At 39.8% G+C, this 17,704-nt stretch overlaps 1 protein-coding gene across 1 annotated transcript in view; it reads right to left on the bottom strand.

Annotated features, from left to right (window-relative positions):
• The window catches only part of LOC117536895 (excitatory amino acid transporter 3-like), a 31,439-nt gene extending 14,133 nt beyond the window's left edge, over positions 1-17,306 (bottom strand). The window contains 7 exon segments of the mRNA XM_034201984.1: positions 1,241-1,422; positions 1,508-1,570; positions 1,657-1,699; positions 3,470-3,578; positions 4,517-4,609; positions 4,966-5,106; positions 17,097-17,306. Coding sequence (XP_034057875.1) covers positions 1,241-1,422; positions 1,508-1,570; positions 1,657-1,699; positions 3,470-3,578; positions 4,517-4,609; positions 4,966-5,106; positions 17,097-17,208 — 743 coding nt within the window. The 5' untranslated portion in view covers positions 17,209-17,306.
• Between the last annotated feature and the right edge of the window lie 398 nt (positions 17,307-17,704).

Here is a 17,704-nt window from a genome sequence, read left to right as displayed (position 1 = left end):
GTATGTTTTGGATTAGGCCAACCGGCTAACTCAAACATATCCAGGTTAGGTTGAACCAGCTTCGTAGTATAGGCCCCAGGATATGTTATACAGTTCTGTATTGCCTTTTATTGATTGTGATTGAAACACTTTCTTATTATTTATTTTAATATTTTCAAGACATTCTTTTTAGTTGTATAGCTTATTTAACCTTTTTGTTTGACATCAGCCATTATAAATAATATGGCCATCTGAGTGTGTGTGTGTTACTGTTTGTAGTCTGTTTGTAACTGTGTAATACAGTTAATGATTCCAAATGTTAGAGTTCCTTATTTTCATACCAAAACTTGCACTACTGTTAAAAATAAATAACAGCAACAAAATTATGCATTTGGGACTTTTTTTTGCTTTTCCTTGTTGTACCGAACCGTGACCCCCAAACCGAGGTATGAACCGAACCGTGACTTCTGTGAACCGTTACACCCCTATTCAATACCACATCTTCTTTTAGATGATATGAAAGAAAAACACACAGAATATACATTTAGGTGTTTATTTGACTAAATGTGTCTATTTGCATCTGTAAAAATCATAGTGTCTTGAAAAACGTAGGAATTCTATAATACATATCTTTAAATGCCACTTTCTCAAAATGATTTGTTTTTCTCATTCTCCAAGCCAAAAATCTCTACATCAGACGCAAACACCAACCTTTCCAGTTTCATTCATATCTTAATTTGTATATTTATTTCACAGCTGTATTCTCTGATTTAATGTGTAATAATGTGTATTGCCCTTAAATGAAATATTTTACTGAACCTGGCTTTATCCAAAATTCTGATTTCTGTTCTGGAAATCTATGCAAACGCATATTTAAGATAATGCCTGATTTTCAAAACATTTCTAAAAGGGTGGTATACTAAAAAATGTTTATCTGTAGGGTTTAGGGTTTAGGGCTAGGTGCATTCACAAATATGCAGATAGACGGGAAATCGGCCCAGGAATTGAATCAGGGAACCAAAACAAAACTGGGACAAAAATCTGTGTTTATAAATCTACAAACTACAGACGGTCTATGGCACGGCGAATTCATTTGCTGCTATATTTTTGTCTGCATGATGTTATTGTGAGTGTGGACTGAGCAGCTACGATGGTAGCTTAGCCAGAAAATGATGCCGCGGTCAAACATGCGCGGGTAAAGTGATGTGAGTCTTAGCTTTTAGGGTTAGGATTAGTTAGGGAGTGTGCTGCTTCACTTTACCACAAGACCATGTTGACAATGTATTTGGTGGTTGCTTGGAGAATGGTGAAGAACTCCACTAAGATCTTTCCTTTCTCCCCCATCTTGTTCAGGGTCACTCCGAGGAAGAAGGAGCATGTGATCAGGCCCAGCGTGTTCACTCCTTCCACATAGTGACCTTCCAGCCGAACCATTGTAGTGTTCTGAAACAAGAAGTGGTAAAACAGCAAAAGAAACTGTGTATATCATCCAAAATAATCTTTACAGTGTTGAGGGAAAACAATATACCGTTTGCACGCTAGAGTTCGGCTCCATTGTGTGAACTACAAACTGCAGCTTCTTGGTCTTGTACTGAGAAAAGAAAAGAAAATGTTACACTTCACAGGAAAGCCAAGAAATGGATGGCGTATTATATCTGAAAGAAAAAAGAAACACACCTGCTCGTAGCAAGCCTGGATGATACTCTTTGGCAACAGGTTTCTAGAAATAAAAAAGGAATAATCAATGTTTTGTGCATATTCCTGCTTGTAACACTTAATTAACCAGCTGATAAATTAATGATTTGGGACTCCCTATGGTGTCAATAATGATAGTACTTTTTATGTACTTACATTTCTTCTTTTTTTTTCTTTTTTTCTCAATAAAAAAATCAGTGTTTTCTTCTTATTTTATGAGCTATGAGCTCTTTGGTGGTTTTAACTGCATATACCTTTTCAAATACAAGACGAGGCTGTTCTATTCTACACTGAACAAAAATATAAACGCAACACTTTTGTTTTTGTTCCCATTTTTCATGAGATGAACTCAAAGATCTAAAACATTTTCTCTATACACAAAATAACCATTTCTCTCAAATATTGTTCACAAATCTGAAGACAGCATGATTATTGCACAGGTGTGCCTTAGGCTGGCCACAATAAAAGGCCACTCTGAAACGTGCATTTTTGCTTTATTGGGGGGGTCCGAAAACCAGTCAGTATCTGGTGTGAGGGGTAGGGGTAGGGTTAGGGGTAGGGTAATGTTGTGAATTGAGTGGCCCATGGTGGTGGTGGGGTTATGGTATGGGCAGGCGTATGTTATGGACGACGAACACAGGCCACTCGATTCACAACATTACCCTAACCCTAATCCTACCCCTCACACCAGATACTGACTGGTTTTCAGACCCCCCCAATAAAGCAGAAATGCACGTTTCAGAGTGACCTTTTATTGTGGCCAGCCTAAGGCACACCTGTACAATAATCATGCTGTCTAATCAGCATCTTGATATGCCACACCTGTGAGGTGGGATGGATTATCTCGGCAAAGGAGAAGTGCTCACTATCACAGAATTTTTCAGATTTGTGAACAATATTTGAGAGAAATGGTTATTTTGTGTATATAGAAAATGTTTTAGATCTTTGAGTTCATCTCATGAAAAATGGGAGCAAAAACAAAAGTGTTGCGTTTATATTTTTGTTCAGTGTATATAGAAGCATGTGTTCAGATATCTTGAAAAAAAATCCAAACTTGAAATAACAATTTAATTTGTTTTGATTTATAGAAACTAATACAATGGTGAGAACCATACAAACTGTATGTTTATTTAAAAGCGGTCTTACAACCCTTAAAATGCAAGAAGACCATGACAGTCATTTTTCTACAATGTTATTCTTGGTGGGCAGAGCCTGAAAGCAGGTGTTCTCGTTGAAAGGAAAAGGTGTAACTGTAACTTAAAATGCATTGTATACTACATCCTACTGGCTTTTCTTGAATCAATCCATATTTAACCCTTAAATGGTTTCTGTATCCTTGGGGAAAGAGTCATTTAACAGGCTGTGTCCATGTGTTAAATTGGTGTAGTAACCATGTAACTACAGTGTAATACCAGCAATGGTGTTACATGGGTGTAATAACCATGTTACACTGGTATATACAGTATTGTGGGTGCAATGCAGTTGTAATAAGGGTGTACAAATGTTGTAACTGTTACATAGGTGTAATATTGGAGTAGTATGGGTACAATTACGGTGTAATAGGGTTGTATTCATGTGTAATATGGGTGTAATAACAGTATATTATGGGTGTAATATAGAAAATAGCAATGCATGACTTTCCAAAATATGTGTGATATGCGATAGGCTAGCCCATTTAAGGGATAACACGCAGAATAGTCAAACATTATTCCCTGCCATGATGAAATTGATGCATGAAAACATCAATTATCTTTTAAATGCTAGAACGTCAGATATAATGTCGCTTTTTTCTCACCTCACAAGATCCAGCAAGGCGTCGATGGTGGAGAAAGTTTCCTGCTCTGTCTCCTCCTTCTCGACAGTGTAGGCGGCTCCAGGCTGGACCGTCAGCACCAAGAATAACCCTGCAGCACAAATTCAAATTTAGGCATGATGATATTTAAACAGGTTTAAAGGAGACCTATCATGCTCTATTTGAATAATATATTGTAGGGCCATACCTATATAAGGTATATTTATACGTTTTCTTTTTCAAAATACCAAACAGATCATGCATTTTAGCCATGCCTCATTTCGCTCTATTTTGCACTCCTCCACCCCCTCCTTTGCATGCGATGCAGCTGACCACGCCCCCCTAAAAAGGAGGGGGCCGAGTTACGAGCATCATGTTACCATGCTGTTACCATGCCACGGCAACCTCTCATTCCCCTGATTGGTGGAGAGTTGGCCATATAGGCGGAGCTCCTCGTCACTGACGTCAGACTATTTTTAAATCTGTATCAGTCTGTATCAGATCCGTTAAAGCCCCATTTTTAGAGATTTTTGGTATGGAGGAAAAGAGAGAGGGTTCTTTTTTCTGACACTTGGTGAGTTCCCTAACACACCGGGGACACTTATTCATGTATAAAAGACGTACAAAGGTGCATTTTGCATGATATGTCCCCTTTAAGTCACAACGTTGTTGACACAGTATACAAATAAATTAAAAACTCAACTGGTACATTATTAAGAGTATTTTTTGATCTGTGAAAGCCTTTTCTAGTAATAATACCATGAAAAGTAATAGAACATGAATATTAAACCAAAACACACATGGATCAATAATGTCCTTTTTTAGTCTAAACATTTGTAATTCCTTTAATAAAAATGTACGAAATATTACTTCCTGGTGGTTATCAATAAACAGGAGTAAATAAAAAAAGTATAATCACACAAATACAAGTAAAACACAAAAGGGACTTCAGGATTTAAATGTTTTTAAGTTATATCTGTTCAATATGTATATCACTGTCTACAGGAATGTGCACTTTAAAAAATGTAATTTAATTTCACAATCTCTTACCTATGCTCACAGCAATGATTGTCGTCCCGACAAAGTACACGGCCGCACGCAGAGCGATCTGACCGGAGACGTGAACACTCAGGCCAGACACTCCTGGGGAAAAATAATTCATTTAAAACATTATAGAATGCAAATCGGGTTTATTGCAAAGTCGTTACAAGGAATTTACTAATACTAATTTAATTAGTATTTCTTTTTAAAAAAGATAAAAAAATTCTAAAAACTATATTTTATATATATATTAATTGTACATTCTGTTCTTGTATATATCTATAGTATATCTCTATATATATTCTATTTACTAGTATATAGACTTCTTGCACTATTTTTTATTTGTATTTTATTATATACGTATGCATCGTTGGAGGAGCTCGGGTCAGAAGAATTCCATTGCCATTATGCTTATGTTCATATGACATTAAAACCTTTGAATCTTGAATCATCCTCACCTGAAATGACGCTGGTCACGATGAGAGGAACCGCCACCAGCTGCAGCATCCTCATGAGGACGTTTCCTGGAAAGGCGATGTACAGTTTGTCCATGTCTGTCAGTTCCACGTAGTAATCCATTATATAGCCAAATGCAATCCCTGTGGGAAAATAACACAATGACAACACACATGAAAACCAAACTTAAAAGGTTTTAAATCTTACATTAATTTCACCAAGATACAAGGGATGAAATTGTTTAATCATAACTGGGTGTTTACAGTTTGTTTGTTTATTTATTTATTTGGTTTGTTATTTTATCTTTTCTTGATTACCATTTACCTCTTTTATGTATCTGTTTATTTATTTGTTGTTTTATGTTTTGTTTCTTTCTTTTTCAATTACAAATGTATTTCTTTGAGAAAAAAAAATAATATATATGTTAATCATTTAGGTTTTGGGAGAAGGGGTGGGATTAAATACGTGTACACTTTTTCCCACCCCTTTTCGGATGTGTAATTAAGTAGATCATTTGTTTATATATCATTTAGAATCAGTAATATTTTTGTATATCAATTTGACACAGCTTAATTTTGTATTGTATAATAATTCTCAATGTTTGTATTATTGTTTTACACATTCAAAATAAATCAAATCAAAAACCAAAAACTTCTAAACTAAACACTTATCGACTGTAGCTGCAAAAAGAAAATAGAACATGGCTCAAACCGGACATCCCATCTCTTGACAACCCGTATGATACAATCCATTAAATATTTATTATGGACATAATCTCTTTTTCCATGAGACAGCAGGAAAATCAATTTGAGGAAACGTGGAAAAAAGTAAACAATGCATATTCCAGGGATGACCATCCTTTGTTTAATTGAGCTCCCGTACACCAGGAGTGTAAGCGCACATTTCACAATACAGGCAGCAACACATTTGCAGAGCTCACACTCAGATTTGACCCAGTTTGCAGTGAGAAGCATGAAAAGCTCTTAAAAGTAGAAGTGCTAAAAAAGACAAAAAGTTTGAGATGCATGTAAACATATATTTGCAAGATAACAATAACTTCTACTCTTATAATAAGTTCTACTGCGCATCCCAAAGAAGAAAATGTGTTCGGTCTAGAAAAAGTGTAATTGTAAAAATAAAAGATAAACATCTAAATGGGAAAGTGGTTTGAAATAATAACAGATAAGTCACATGCCAGCAATACATGTCAATGATTTAAGTTTACTTCTAAAAATGTAAATTTGTTCAGAGATCATACATTTACCAAAAATGTCCCCACTAACAAACGATTTAACATATGTTAACATACGTGCTACAATGGCCCAAAAAGCTTCCATTTGATGCAAAATAAAAAACACAAATGCACCAAAACACATGCATATGAAGAAACATCTTCACCAAATTGATTAAACATGGGCAGGGTTTACTGATGCACACTAATGATTACCAGAGGCCTGTACTACAAATCCAGTTCAACATACCCTGGATATGTGTGAGTTATCTGGCTTAACTAACCCAAAACAAACGCAATCTCGCTAAGCGGTCCTACGACGCTGGATATCAACTCGGTAACTCAAGCCAGGGTTTCTCTGTCCGTCTGAGTGTGCGTTCACATGAAAGGGGCGGGTATATATGCTATATATGTATATTACTCACCTTAGAGCACTGTTTGATGAGATAAGTAGCTAAAAAGCTTAAAATGTGACATCCGATTTTCTGAAAATCTTCAAAACTCTTGTGAAAACACAAATTTACTCATGTGATCGAATTGTTTTGGTGTTTTAGATTTGGTTACCAAAGTCCTAGGATCACAAAAGCAGTGAAATATTTGAATTACACTGTATAAAAAATGTGTTATTCATGTCTAAAATAAAAAAAATTAAATTCGAATTTTGAGTAAAATAGGTGTTTATCACTCTACTTTCACCACAGCAGGGACTGAGATACATTAAGACTGAATAATGACTTCATATGACATACCAAGGTTCATGTGATGTGTACAAATACAAATTGAGGATTCAACCTTTTTTTTTCAACCAACAATTTATTATAAATATGTTTTTTTCAACCAACTATTTATATAAATATAAGAAACTGGAAAATCTAACTATTTACAATATTGAACATCAGAACTTTCAACCAACTATTCATTATAATGTGAAGACAGTGTCAAGGTCTTTGTCTGTCTTCCAAGACAGTGGGTCTGGCTGCTGTGTACTGTAGGTGGGGGTGATGGTGCATGGGCTGCTGTGTAGGTGGGGTGTACAAGTGCTATACGAGACCTCCACGAGACCTCCTTGCTGGCTGGGTTGAAGGTGATGGCTGTGGTGGAGCCTTTGTGCTGAGGTGTATCTTGACCTGGTGGCAGCCGCAGATGGAGGTGGAGGCAGCTGTAGTGATGCTGGTCTGCTGGTCCTTGGTGGTGATGGCTCTGGTGAAGGCCCTTGAGCCACAGTAGATCTTGACCTGGGGGCCGGCACAGATGGATGTTGTGGCTGCTGGATAAACGCCGCCTGTGGGCCACTAGGCCCAGGCAGCTGTGAAACATCTCTGTAAAACAAATTAAAATGTAGGACAATAATTACAACTAATTTCATTGAAATAAAGTTCAAGTAAAATGTTACACACACACACACACTGGTATTTCCAGTTACTTTACATTCAGTACAAAATCACAGACACACATAGGCTACATCTGATTACAAAGTCTCATCTGTACAGGACGGTAAAATAATAACAGGCACACATATAAATAAATCTATGACAAAGTCTCATCCGTACAGAACAGTATGATAAAAATAATCGATGGCAAAAACATGTCACTGTAAATGTCTCCGTTGTGGGACGAATAAATGATTAATTTAATCATCTACACATGTAATCTCACTTTTACACACCAAAATAACGTTAACACAGAGTAAACGTTTGATAATGGAGAGTCTATTTTGTCCCAATAAAAAGTTCATGACTATCAATAAAAAATATATATCAATAAACCTATTGTTCATTTTCGCGGTATTCCCCACACATTGCCAGTACACTATTACTGTAATATTTACACTTACCTATGTCCAAATGGATCCTTGTTGTTATCTTTGTATTCTTCTTCTTCAGAAGAGTCGAAGACTTCAGGTTCTGAGGCTCTAGGCTTGTTTGAGACGCGTTGCGGCTCGCCTCGAAAGTAGACGAGAAAAGCCGATCGCAGCCGGGGGAGGTCTCAAAAAGCTCGCCTGAAGTCGGACAGCTCGGAGTCCATGCTCGGAGTCGGCTTCGTCTTCTTCTTCTTCTCTCGGTTTTTTGGCGGATTGCAAACAACTTTAAGGTGCATACCGCCACCTCCGGAGTCGGCTTGACTCGGTTTGCATTTATAAAGAATGCACACATGTGTTTAATCGTTAATGTCAGATATGTACTAAATAAATACATTTGTTCCTGCTCCAGATTAGATTCAACTTTATTGTTATTGCACATATTACAGGTACTGAGACAACGAAATGCAGTTTAGCTTCTAACCAGGTGCAACAAGCAGTAAAGTGAAAAGTAATGTACACAATCTAGAATAAAATATAGAATGAATTGAATGATGAATAAACAGTGAGGGGTATGAATACACTATATATACACAGCAGCCTGAGAGCAGTGTGTATGAATATGCTAAGATATATAAAGTATGAAAACGGTAAGCAGTATAGTATAAAATATATAGATATTAATTTCATGATGATAAACATTGTGGAACAATGATGAAAAATGGGAATGGATGTGGCGACGTAAAACTGACACAAAACAACAACAACATTTTGCCAGCCAATTGGAGAGTTTCATCAGAAGCACGTGGTAAAAACCACCAATGAGCGCTCAGCTCGAGATACCAGCGAGCCGTTTCCCATCAAGCATTTCGCTTCCGCAGCCCGTGGAGAGCAACTGCGCCAACTCGCCTCGCCTCGCTCTCAAGGCTGCGGGCGTCTTTGTCCCGCGAAATGTCAAAGTCTCATGTGGGCGGGCCTCCAGAGCAAGTCGGACAAAATGACTAACCATCATGCAACGCACTAGCAAGACGTTGATCGCAACTGCGCAGGTCTGCGCAGGTCTTACTTGTCTCAAACAAGCCTAGTATCTTCACTGCTGCTAGCGAAAAAAATCTCTAGCGAAGTCGGCGACTGTAAAGTTTTTTTAGCCATTTTCTCTGGCTGCTTCTCAGGTCGATTAAATGAAATCCTTGCTTCCCTCACTTGCGTCGTTTCCCTGCGTTTAGTCCCTCCCACCAGGGAAACATGGAGGGACGCAAGGAAACCACGAGAAGCAGGGAAATGAGTTTTAAGAGCAATGGGACGTCCTTTCCTCCGGAGCGTCACGTGAAGCGACGTCCGTTTGTGATGACGCTGCACAGCTGATCGTCTGACAGCAGCCAGCTCTGTCCCCGTTATTTCCACACACACCCCCGCCTCTGTTAGTACACATTTACTGACACAAACATTTGTATCATCTGTTGTAGATCCCAATAAATAAAATAAAATAATAACTAATTCTCAAAAAAGATAAACGCCATTCTTAAAATGTATAAACGAACAATAATTTGATTAATATTTATTAGAGTGCACAAAATAAATACAATAATTGAGAGAAGAAAAAGAGATATGTTATCTATCAAAACCCAGTTAGATTAACATTCATTGGATTGCACACTTTGTTTGTTTGTTTGTTTGTTTGTTTGTTTGGATATGTAGCACATTAACATTTTAATAGCACTTAATGACTGACTGAATGGAAATGACAATAAATGTAAATGTAAAACGAAAAAAGCGATCATGAAAATGTTTCCAACAAATGAATAAAATGATTTTTGACCACTTTGTTGTTCAGATATATCACATATGTGCAGTGGCGTTTCTAGGTGTACAAAACTGGAGGGGCAGAAAGAGGTCGGGGGAGAGGGGGGGGACAGAGAGAGGGGGGACAGAGAGAGGGGGGGGAGGAGAGAGAGAGGGGGAGTGTCAAATTACATACTGAAGACCACAGGAGCAACACTGTGAGCGCATACATTTACGTACACAGCGTGGGGATGTCATAGTAATGCACCTTCATACATGGAGTAAAGGTCACCATCACAAAGTAATTCTTAACAATAACAACAACCGTAATGCTTTAGCATTAAAACACCATAGACTGTAAATATAAGGAAAACACAGACACTCATCATCGAGGTCACAATATCAATCGATCCAGCAGAGGCAAAACACAGAAGATCAACAAAATATATGACATAAATGAACTTACCAAAGCTGAAGGCTCACTTGAAAAGAAAAGCGGCACGGCGGTCCTTCCTCTGACAGAATGTGTCTATCACTTTGGGGATGAAGTCCTGTAGTTGCTGGATCAACTGGCTTTCAATTGAAAGCATGGCCAATGCGTTAAGTCGCGGCTGTCCCATGGTGTTGCGAGTGAAAGTCTTTATCCTTTTGAGGGTGGAAAAGTTCCTCTCTGACTCGGATGTCGTCATCGGAGTTGTCACTATTATTTTGACCAAAATAACAGTCTCAGCAAACGTTTCCTCCAAGTTGTTCTCGTGAATGGATTTCAACAGAGACAGGGCAGTGTTTCCAGTGTGAAGCTCACTGTGGCGGTAGAGCGTGGTCAGCTCAGACTTCAACTTCTCCTTGTTTCCCAACGCAGGCCACAGTTTCACGGCGCAGTCAAGCTCAGGTGTAGGAAATGACAGGACATGCTGTGGGAAGAATGAGCTGTCAACAAGCTTTGCAGCGATCAAATGGTCACTCTGTGAGAACCTCTGTTCCACCTGTGAGATGACTGTGTCACAAGCCTCCTTCATCACCGGCGCTGTGCTGCTGACTCGTCGGCCTAGCTCGTCTGTTCCATCATGAGCAGTGGCGGCCAATGCATCAGTTTTCTGCCTCATTTTCTGAACATTTTCCTTGAAACGGCAGAGCGCGCTGTTGATCCCAGGTGCATCGATGCTTCGTTTTTGCAGAGTGTTGTATAGAACATCCACTTCTGGCATAAGCAACGAAAAAAACTCCAGGAGCTGCATAAATGCTCGGTCCCGCAGTTTCTTTGACAGGCCGTATGCCTCACTTATGGTGACCGCATCCCATCCTGGTTGTGCGCGTATATGCTTCATACACTGAAGTAGTGCATCTCGGGTCTCCCAAACCGTGTTCACAGTTCTGCTTTTAAAGTTCCATCTCACAGCCGGTGGCCGTGGGATGCGTCTCTGTGTTGCCTCTGCAAGAGCTGCAACACGTTTTGGAGCACCAGAGAAAAAAGTGGAAAAAGCAGTTAGATCTGCAAAAAACACCTTCAGGATGCTCATCCTTGCTGAACACAGTTGCTGCAGGGTCAGGTTCAGTTGGTGGGCGTAGCAGTGAACAAACTGAGCGTTTGGGTACGTCTCCTTCATCACCGTCTGTACCCCGCGCACGTTACCGCTCATGACGGCCGCCCCGTCATAGGTCTGAGCGATTAGCTTTTCTTTCAGCTTCAGGGGTTCCAGAACAGCCTTGATGCTGTTAGAGAGACCTACACCAGTTTTGTCCTTTACTTCCACAAACTCCAAAAAACGCTCTGTAACTGTGAGGTCAGGCATAATGTATCGCAGCACAATCACCATTTGCGATTTACAGGAGACATCGGTTGTCTCGTCGGCCTGAACGGCAACAAATGATGTGTTGTCCACTTGCTTGGCTATTTCCTCCCTGTACACATCATACATGCAGTCCAAGAGTTCATTCTGTATGGTGCTTGATGTCCCTTTGAAAACAAGCTGAGCTTCGTAGTGCCGTTGAAGCCTGGAATCGCCCTCACACATTGTCTCGAAAATTGACCTGAATATCCCTGGATTCAGAGAGTCCGCCGACTCGTTGTGGCCCCGCAGTGCTGTCTCACATTTCCCACACAGTTTAATACAGGTGATGATCCGACCAAGCACGTACCTGTTTTCTTCCACCTTCCTATTATGAGAATCAATGCCGCGTCTGTAGGCGCTGTCAATCTGAGCTGCAACATTCACCCTTCCAAGTAATCCCAATTTTACGGCATTTTCCAAATGACTGTTGCTGCTCTCATGCTTCATTGTCCTCTCCGAAAGATGCTTTAAGTCCTTGTAACCTGTCCTCGACCAAGTACCTTGATCTTCACCAAAAAGCAGGCAAGGAAAGCAAAAGAGGGAATTCTTCTGGATGCTCGCCGTTAGCCATTTCTTTTTAGCAAACCACTCAGCGTTAAACCCACGTTTAACTTTGCCCGCAGTCTGGACCATTTGGAAATCCGGTGGATGGTGGGGACCGAGGCGCTTTACCTCCAGTTTCTCTCCGAGACTAAGTGTCTCAAATGTGTGCTCCAGTAAATGGTCAACTTCATTCATTTTCTTTCAGTTTTTTACTTCTTTTAATCGCTGGTGACGTTAGCTATATGCTGCTCTCTCGTCTCCTCTTCAAACTACACGTGACGTTTCGCAGCACTGCACACGTGAGTACTTACAGCCAATCAATTCTGAATTATGTGAGATGACGTATGGTGGGGATGGGAGCACTATGCCCCTACGGTCATTATTTTTTTGCCACACACATTAAATAGAAAAATACTCTGAGCATGCGCAGTGTAGTTTTTACAATCACCGTTCACTTAGACTGTGAGAGGGAGGGGCAGGATCGGGTTTTGTCCCACATGGCTCTAAACAGCTCAAAACGGCACTCTAGACACTAATTAGAAGAACACAGACTAAAACAGAAATGTACAGACGAATCAGATTATTAAACATGACCTTAAAATATATTTTATATGTTTTTTTATTTATTTTTTAGTATTTTTTTGTAATCATTATTTGTAATACTTTCTTCTGACACTAGGTGGGGCTGTGCCCCACCTGCCCCTAATGACCCGCCGCCACTGCATATGTGTAACTAAATGAAACAGGAATTGAAACAAAACACAGTATAAACTGAGGAGTGACTCCCGTGAGGTTCATGTATTTTCTTCCCTCCGCTGGGAAACGGCTCTCATGTCAAGAAGCATGAGATCAGTGCATGCACTGCATCGTCCAATCAGTGAGCGATACACAGTAAGGGGGCGGGGCGAGTATCTGAGGATTTCATCGGAGGATGGTCTGGTGGTTCCTCGATTATCGCTCCTTCATTATCGCTCCTCGCTCCTCGATCCTCGGTCCTCCGGTGTCAGTACCAGATATGTTCGGGCTACCAGATATGTTCGGGTGTATTTCCGTCGCATCCGTCATCCGTCATATTCGTCATATTTTACGGCAACTCAAGAGGGCCATCACGGTCAAATTCCGAACATTTAAACATAGCCGACACTTCATTCTTTACTTTGTCCGTTATTATATGTAGAAGATTATACTTTTTCTCCGTCATGTTGTTTCCTTAGCAACAACTTCAAACAGGCATAGTCATACCTTTTACTGTAAAGTTCGATGACGCACGGCGCATTTGATCTCGCTCATTTTTAGAGAGGTCTGTGTGAAATTCACCTTCAGACATGTATTCTCTCAAATTGTTGTAAAACACTAAAGTCTTCATTCTGTCAGATGCAATGCAAATCACCGTTTGTCACATGTAAAAACTCTGCAAATCACCGTTTATCACATGTAAAAACTCGCGAATGCGCAATGCATATTTTGTCACATGTAAAAACTTGCGAATGGTTCAGACGGTCTAGATGTCAATTTTGTCCTACTTGGGTTTGCCGTCCGGCGTTGTCCAATATGGCGGACCATCTCGCACATGCGCACAGCAGATCGGGCAGAGCTGCAGATCGGGTAGTGACACTGATACCGGTGTCAGTACCAGATATGTTCGGGCTACCAGATATGTTCGGGTGTATTTCCGTCGCATCCGTTATCCGTCATATTCGTCATATTTTACGGCAACTCAAGAGGGCCATCACGGTCAAATTCCGAACATTTAAAAATAGCCGACACTTCATTCTTTACTTTGTCCGTTATTATATGTAGAAGATTATACTTTTTCTCCGTCATGTTGTTTCCTTAGCAACAACTTCAAACAGGCATAGCCTACACTTCATTCTTTACTTTGTCCGTTATTATATGTAGAATATATTAATTTGTTCTCCGTCATGTTGTTTCCATAGCAACAACTTCAAACAATAACAACTAACCGCTAGCCGCAAAGCTAGCATCACAGCCACTGCTCCGTTTTCGGAGACTTTGCACACGTTTTTCACAAACATTTTCACACGCTAGGAATACTTCCAATAGCTTCGTCTTGATCTGTAGATGTGATTTGATGTGTCGTGTGTCCCCCAACTCCTCTCCAAAGTTCAGATATTTAATAAAATACTCAGGGGAGTTTCCTGAATTTTCATGCCCAAAGCCAAGCACTAGGCCCTGGGTAAATTAAGAGGCTGATCTCGGGCACTTTTGTCCACTTTCCCTGGTGGCCGAAACTCAAGCCAGACATCCATGGAATCGTCTCAGAGAGTAGATGATCAGTGGGGCCTTGTTTTTACTGAATGATGTGTTTTTTTATGGGGAATTCAAATATGAGCTTATTTTTAGGATTTTCGGAGACTTTGCACACGTTTTCACAAACATTTTCACGCTAGGAGTATGGGAGTACATCCATTCGCTTCGCCTTGATCTGTAGATGTGATTTGATGTGTCGTGTGTCTCCCAACTCCTTTCCAAAGTTCAGATACTATATAAAAATACTAAAAGGTAAATAAAACATTAAACATAATGACAAAATAACAACCTGAAATATATGTATTCTATCTACACATTTCGTAATTATCTAATCTAGTGGCCTTATAAAAGTGTTGGCTAAAGTAACGCAGAATATATATTTTTTTTAATTGTAAATAATTAGAAACATTATTTATGTGCACAAGTACATGGGACCCCACCATAGCACCCATAACAAGCTGTCCCGAGTTCCTCCGGCTGCAGTTCCGAAGACGGCCGGTGTGTGGCAGCAGAGCGCTGGGAGCAGAGGGAGGTGAGTATATGACGGATATGACGGATGACGGATGCGACGGAAATACACCCGAACATATCTGGTAGCCCGAACATGGGCTGCTTCTCAGGTCGATTAAATGAAATCCTTGCTTCCCTCACTTGCGTCGTTTCCCTGCGTTTAGTCCCTCCCACCAGGGAAGCATGGAGGGACGCAAGGAAACCACGAGAAGCAGGGAAATGAGTTTTAATAGCAATGGGACGTCCTTTCCTCCGGAGCGTCACGTGAAGCGACGTCCGTTTGTGATGACGCTGCACAGCTGTTCGTCTGGCAGCAGCCAGCTCTGTACCCGTTATTTCCACAAACACCCCGCCTCTGTTAGTGCACATTTACTCACATAAACATTAGTATCATCTGTTGTAGATCCCAATACATGAAATAAAATAAGAAGTCATTCTCAAAAAAGATAAACGCCATTCTTAAAATGTATTTAAACGAAGAATAGTTTGATTAATATTGATTAGAGTGCACAATAGGAATACAATTATTCAGAGAACAAAAACAGATATGTTATCTCAAAACCCAGTTAGATTAACATTCATTGGACTGCACACTTTGTTTGTTTGTGTGGAGCAAATTAATATTTTAAATAGTACTTAATGAATGACTGAATGGAAATGACAATAAATGAAAATGTAAAACGAAAAAAGCGATCATGACAATGTTTCCAATAAATGAATAAAATGATTTTTGACCACTTTGTTGTTCAGATATATCTCATATTTGTAACTAAATGATACATTAATTGAAACAAAACACGGTATAAACTGAGGAGTGAGTCCCGTGAGGTTCATGTATTTTCTTCACTCCGCTGGGGTATTGCTCTCATGTCAAGAAGCATCAGATCAGTGCATGCACTGCCTCGTCCAATCAGTGAGCGATACACAGTAAGGGGGCGGGGTGAGTATCTGAGGATTTCATCGGAGGATGGTCTGGTGGTTCCTCGGTTATCGCTCCTCCATGATCGCTCCTCGCTCCTCGATCCTCGGTCCTCCGGCAGAAATAAGAGCCATGGGACGGTACTCAAGATGGCGCAGGCAAATCAACTTCCGGTGAGACCGAGGACCGAGGAGCGAGGAAATGAAAATAGTCGACCTGAGAAGCAGCCCATATCTGGTACTGACTCCGGCAGAAATAAGAGCCATGGGACGGTACTCAAGATGGCGCAGGCAAATCAACTTCCGGTGAGACCGAGGACCGAGGAGCGAGGAGCGAGGAAATGAAAATAGTCGACCTGAGAAGCAGCCTCTGTCTCTCTCTCTCTCCTCACACAGACGTAAACTGATGGGAGACACGTGGTTTATGTTTTTTTTACTTGGTGGATAGGTCCTTAGTGATTTCTCGATGTCCATTGGTCATTTCAGACCAAGTATGGCTGCCGGCCGAGATTTCCTTGACGGACACACAAATCCACCAATCCCACACAGTGTAAAGTCAAGCTGCTTTGAGCGGCCATATTGGCTACTGTGCCCTGGTTACAGTCTCACAGGAGATACCGCTGGAAAGCTACTCTCCCAGCGATTCCGCGGATATCTGAATCATATTTATACTCCTTATAATCGAAAATATATGATTAATTACGTAAAATTATGCGCACCTGAGGGTTAATATAAATAAAGAAAAGTATAAAATGCAGTGGTTAAGACTGTCCGCTAGAGGTGGCTGTTTAAGCTGGATAAATCAGATTCGTTACCCTGGCAACCGAATGAGGCGTTTTATGTTAACATGCACTTTAAGTACCAACAGTAAAAGTACTCGTAATGCCTTAAATTATTATTTTTGTTTTACTACTGGCTAACTTAACCCATAATAACTTACTTTTTAGTACAGTAATTGAGTACATGTAGGCTACTTAATTACAATGAAATTGAGTATGTTTCTTATTGGAAATAAAACAAATATAGGCTACCGTTAATTTAGTTAAACTGCGCTTATTATTCATCACGATTAGTAACAAAGCAACTGAAATTAAATACCCATAAAACCAACGATAAGATCATACAACAAGCAACCGAAGTCAGCTAAAGTGTGTAAGCCAGTTTTAAAACGTTGAAAGAGCAGTTTTATAATTCAGTTAAAACTCTTTTTAAAGTTGCACTGAGCTCTCCGGCCTGAGTTGAACTCACCCAAGGCGACGGAGAGCAGACTGGAGAGCAGGAAGAGGTGATGCCGGACGTACTGGCTGAAAGCGTTCCCGCTGCCGCTGTCGGTCACTGCCTGCTCCGGGGCTTCCTCCATCTTCACTCACTTTATAGAAAGATAAACTATCAAGAAAGCTGAACTGTTATGAGATACTATTTTTGTCAATATTCACCAACGTTCGGCCGTTATGCTTCAAAACCACGTTTGAATGGAGTAACCATGGCAATATAATGCGTTCTAAATTCGACATCAACTGTTTTGGTTAAGATTATTTATTTCTCCCTCATTGCACTTTCCTAGTTGTTTAAATATGCGTCTATATTTTTAGTTGTTATCAACTCTCTTCCATCATTTGTTATTGAAATGAAATGAAAACCTAATTTTGCTAAAGATAAATAAATATGAATCATTCCAGGCTAAGAATTCAGGCAAATACACAGCACAATTCAGGAGCTGACATCAACAAAATGTATCATTATAAAAAAAATGCAAATAAAATGAAGGGATGAAATTACCTATTTAAAATATTTATTAGTAGAGCGCTGATAACAAAAAAGCTAATAATTATACTTTTTTTTATATTTAAAAATAA

This window comes from Gymnodraco acuticeps, unplaced genomic scaffold (assembly GCF_902827175.1).
Source record: "Gymnodraco acuticeps unplaced genomic scaffold, fGymAcu1.1, whole genome shotgun sequence".
Taxonomy (NCBI): Eukaryota; Metazoa; Chordata; class Actinopteri; order Perciformes; family Bathydraconidae; genus Gymnodraco; species Gymnodraco acuticeps.
The sequence above is the reverse complement of the archived record's forward strand: the minus strand, read 5'-3'. Positions and strand labels throughout refer to the sequence as shown.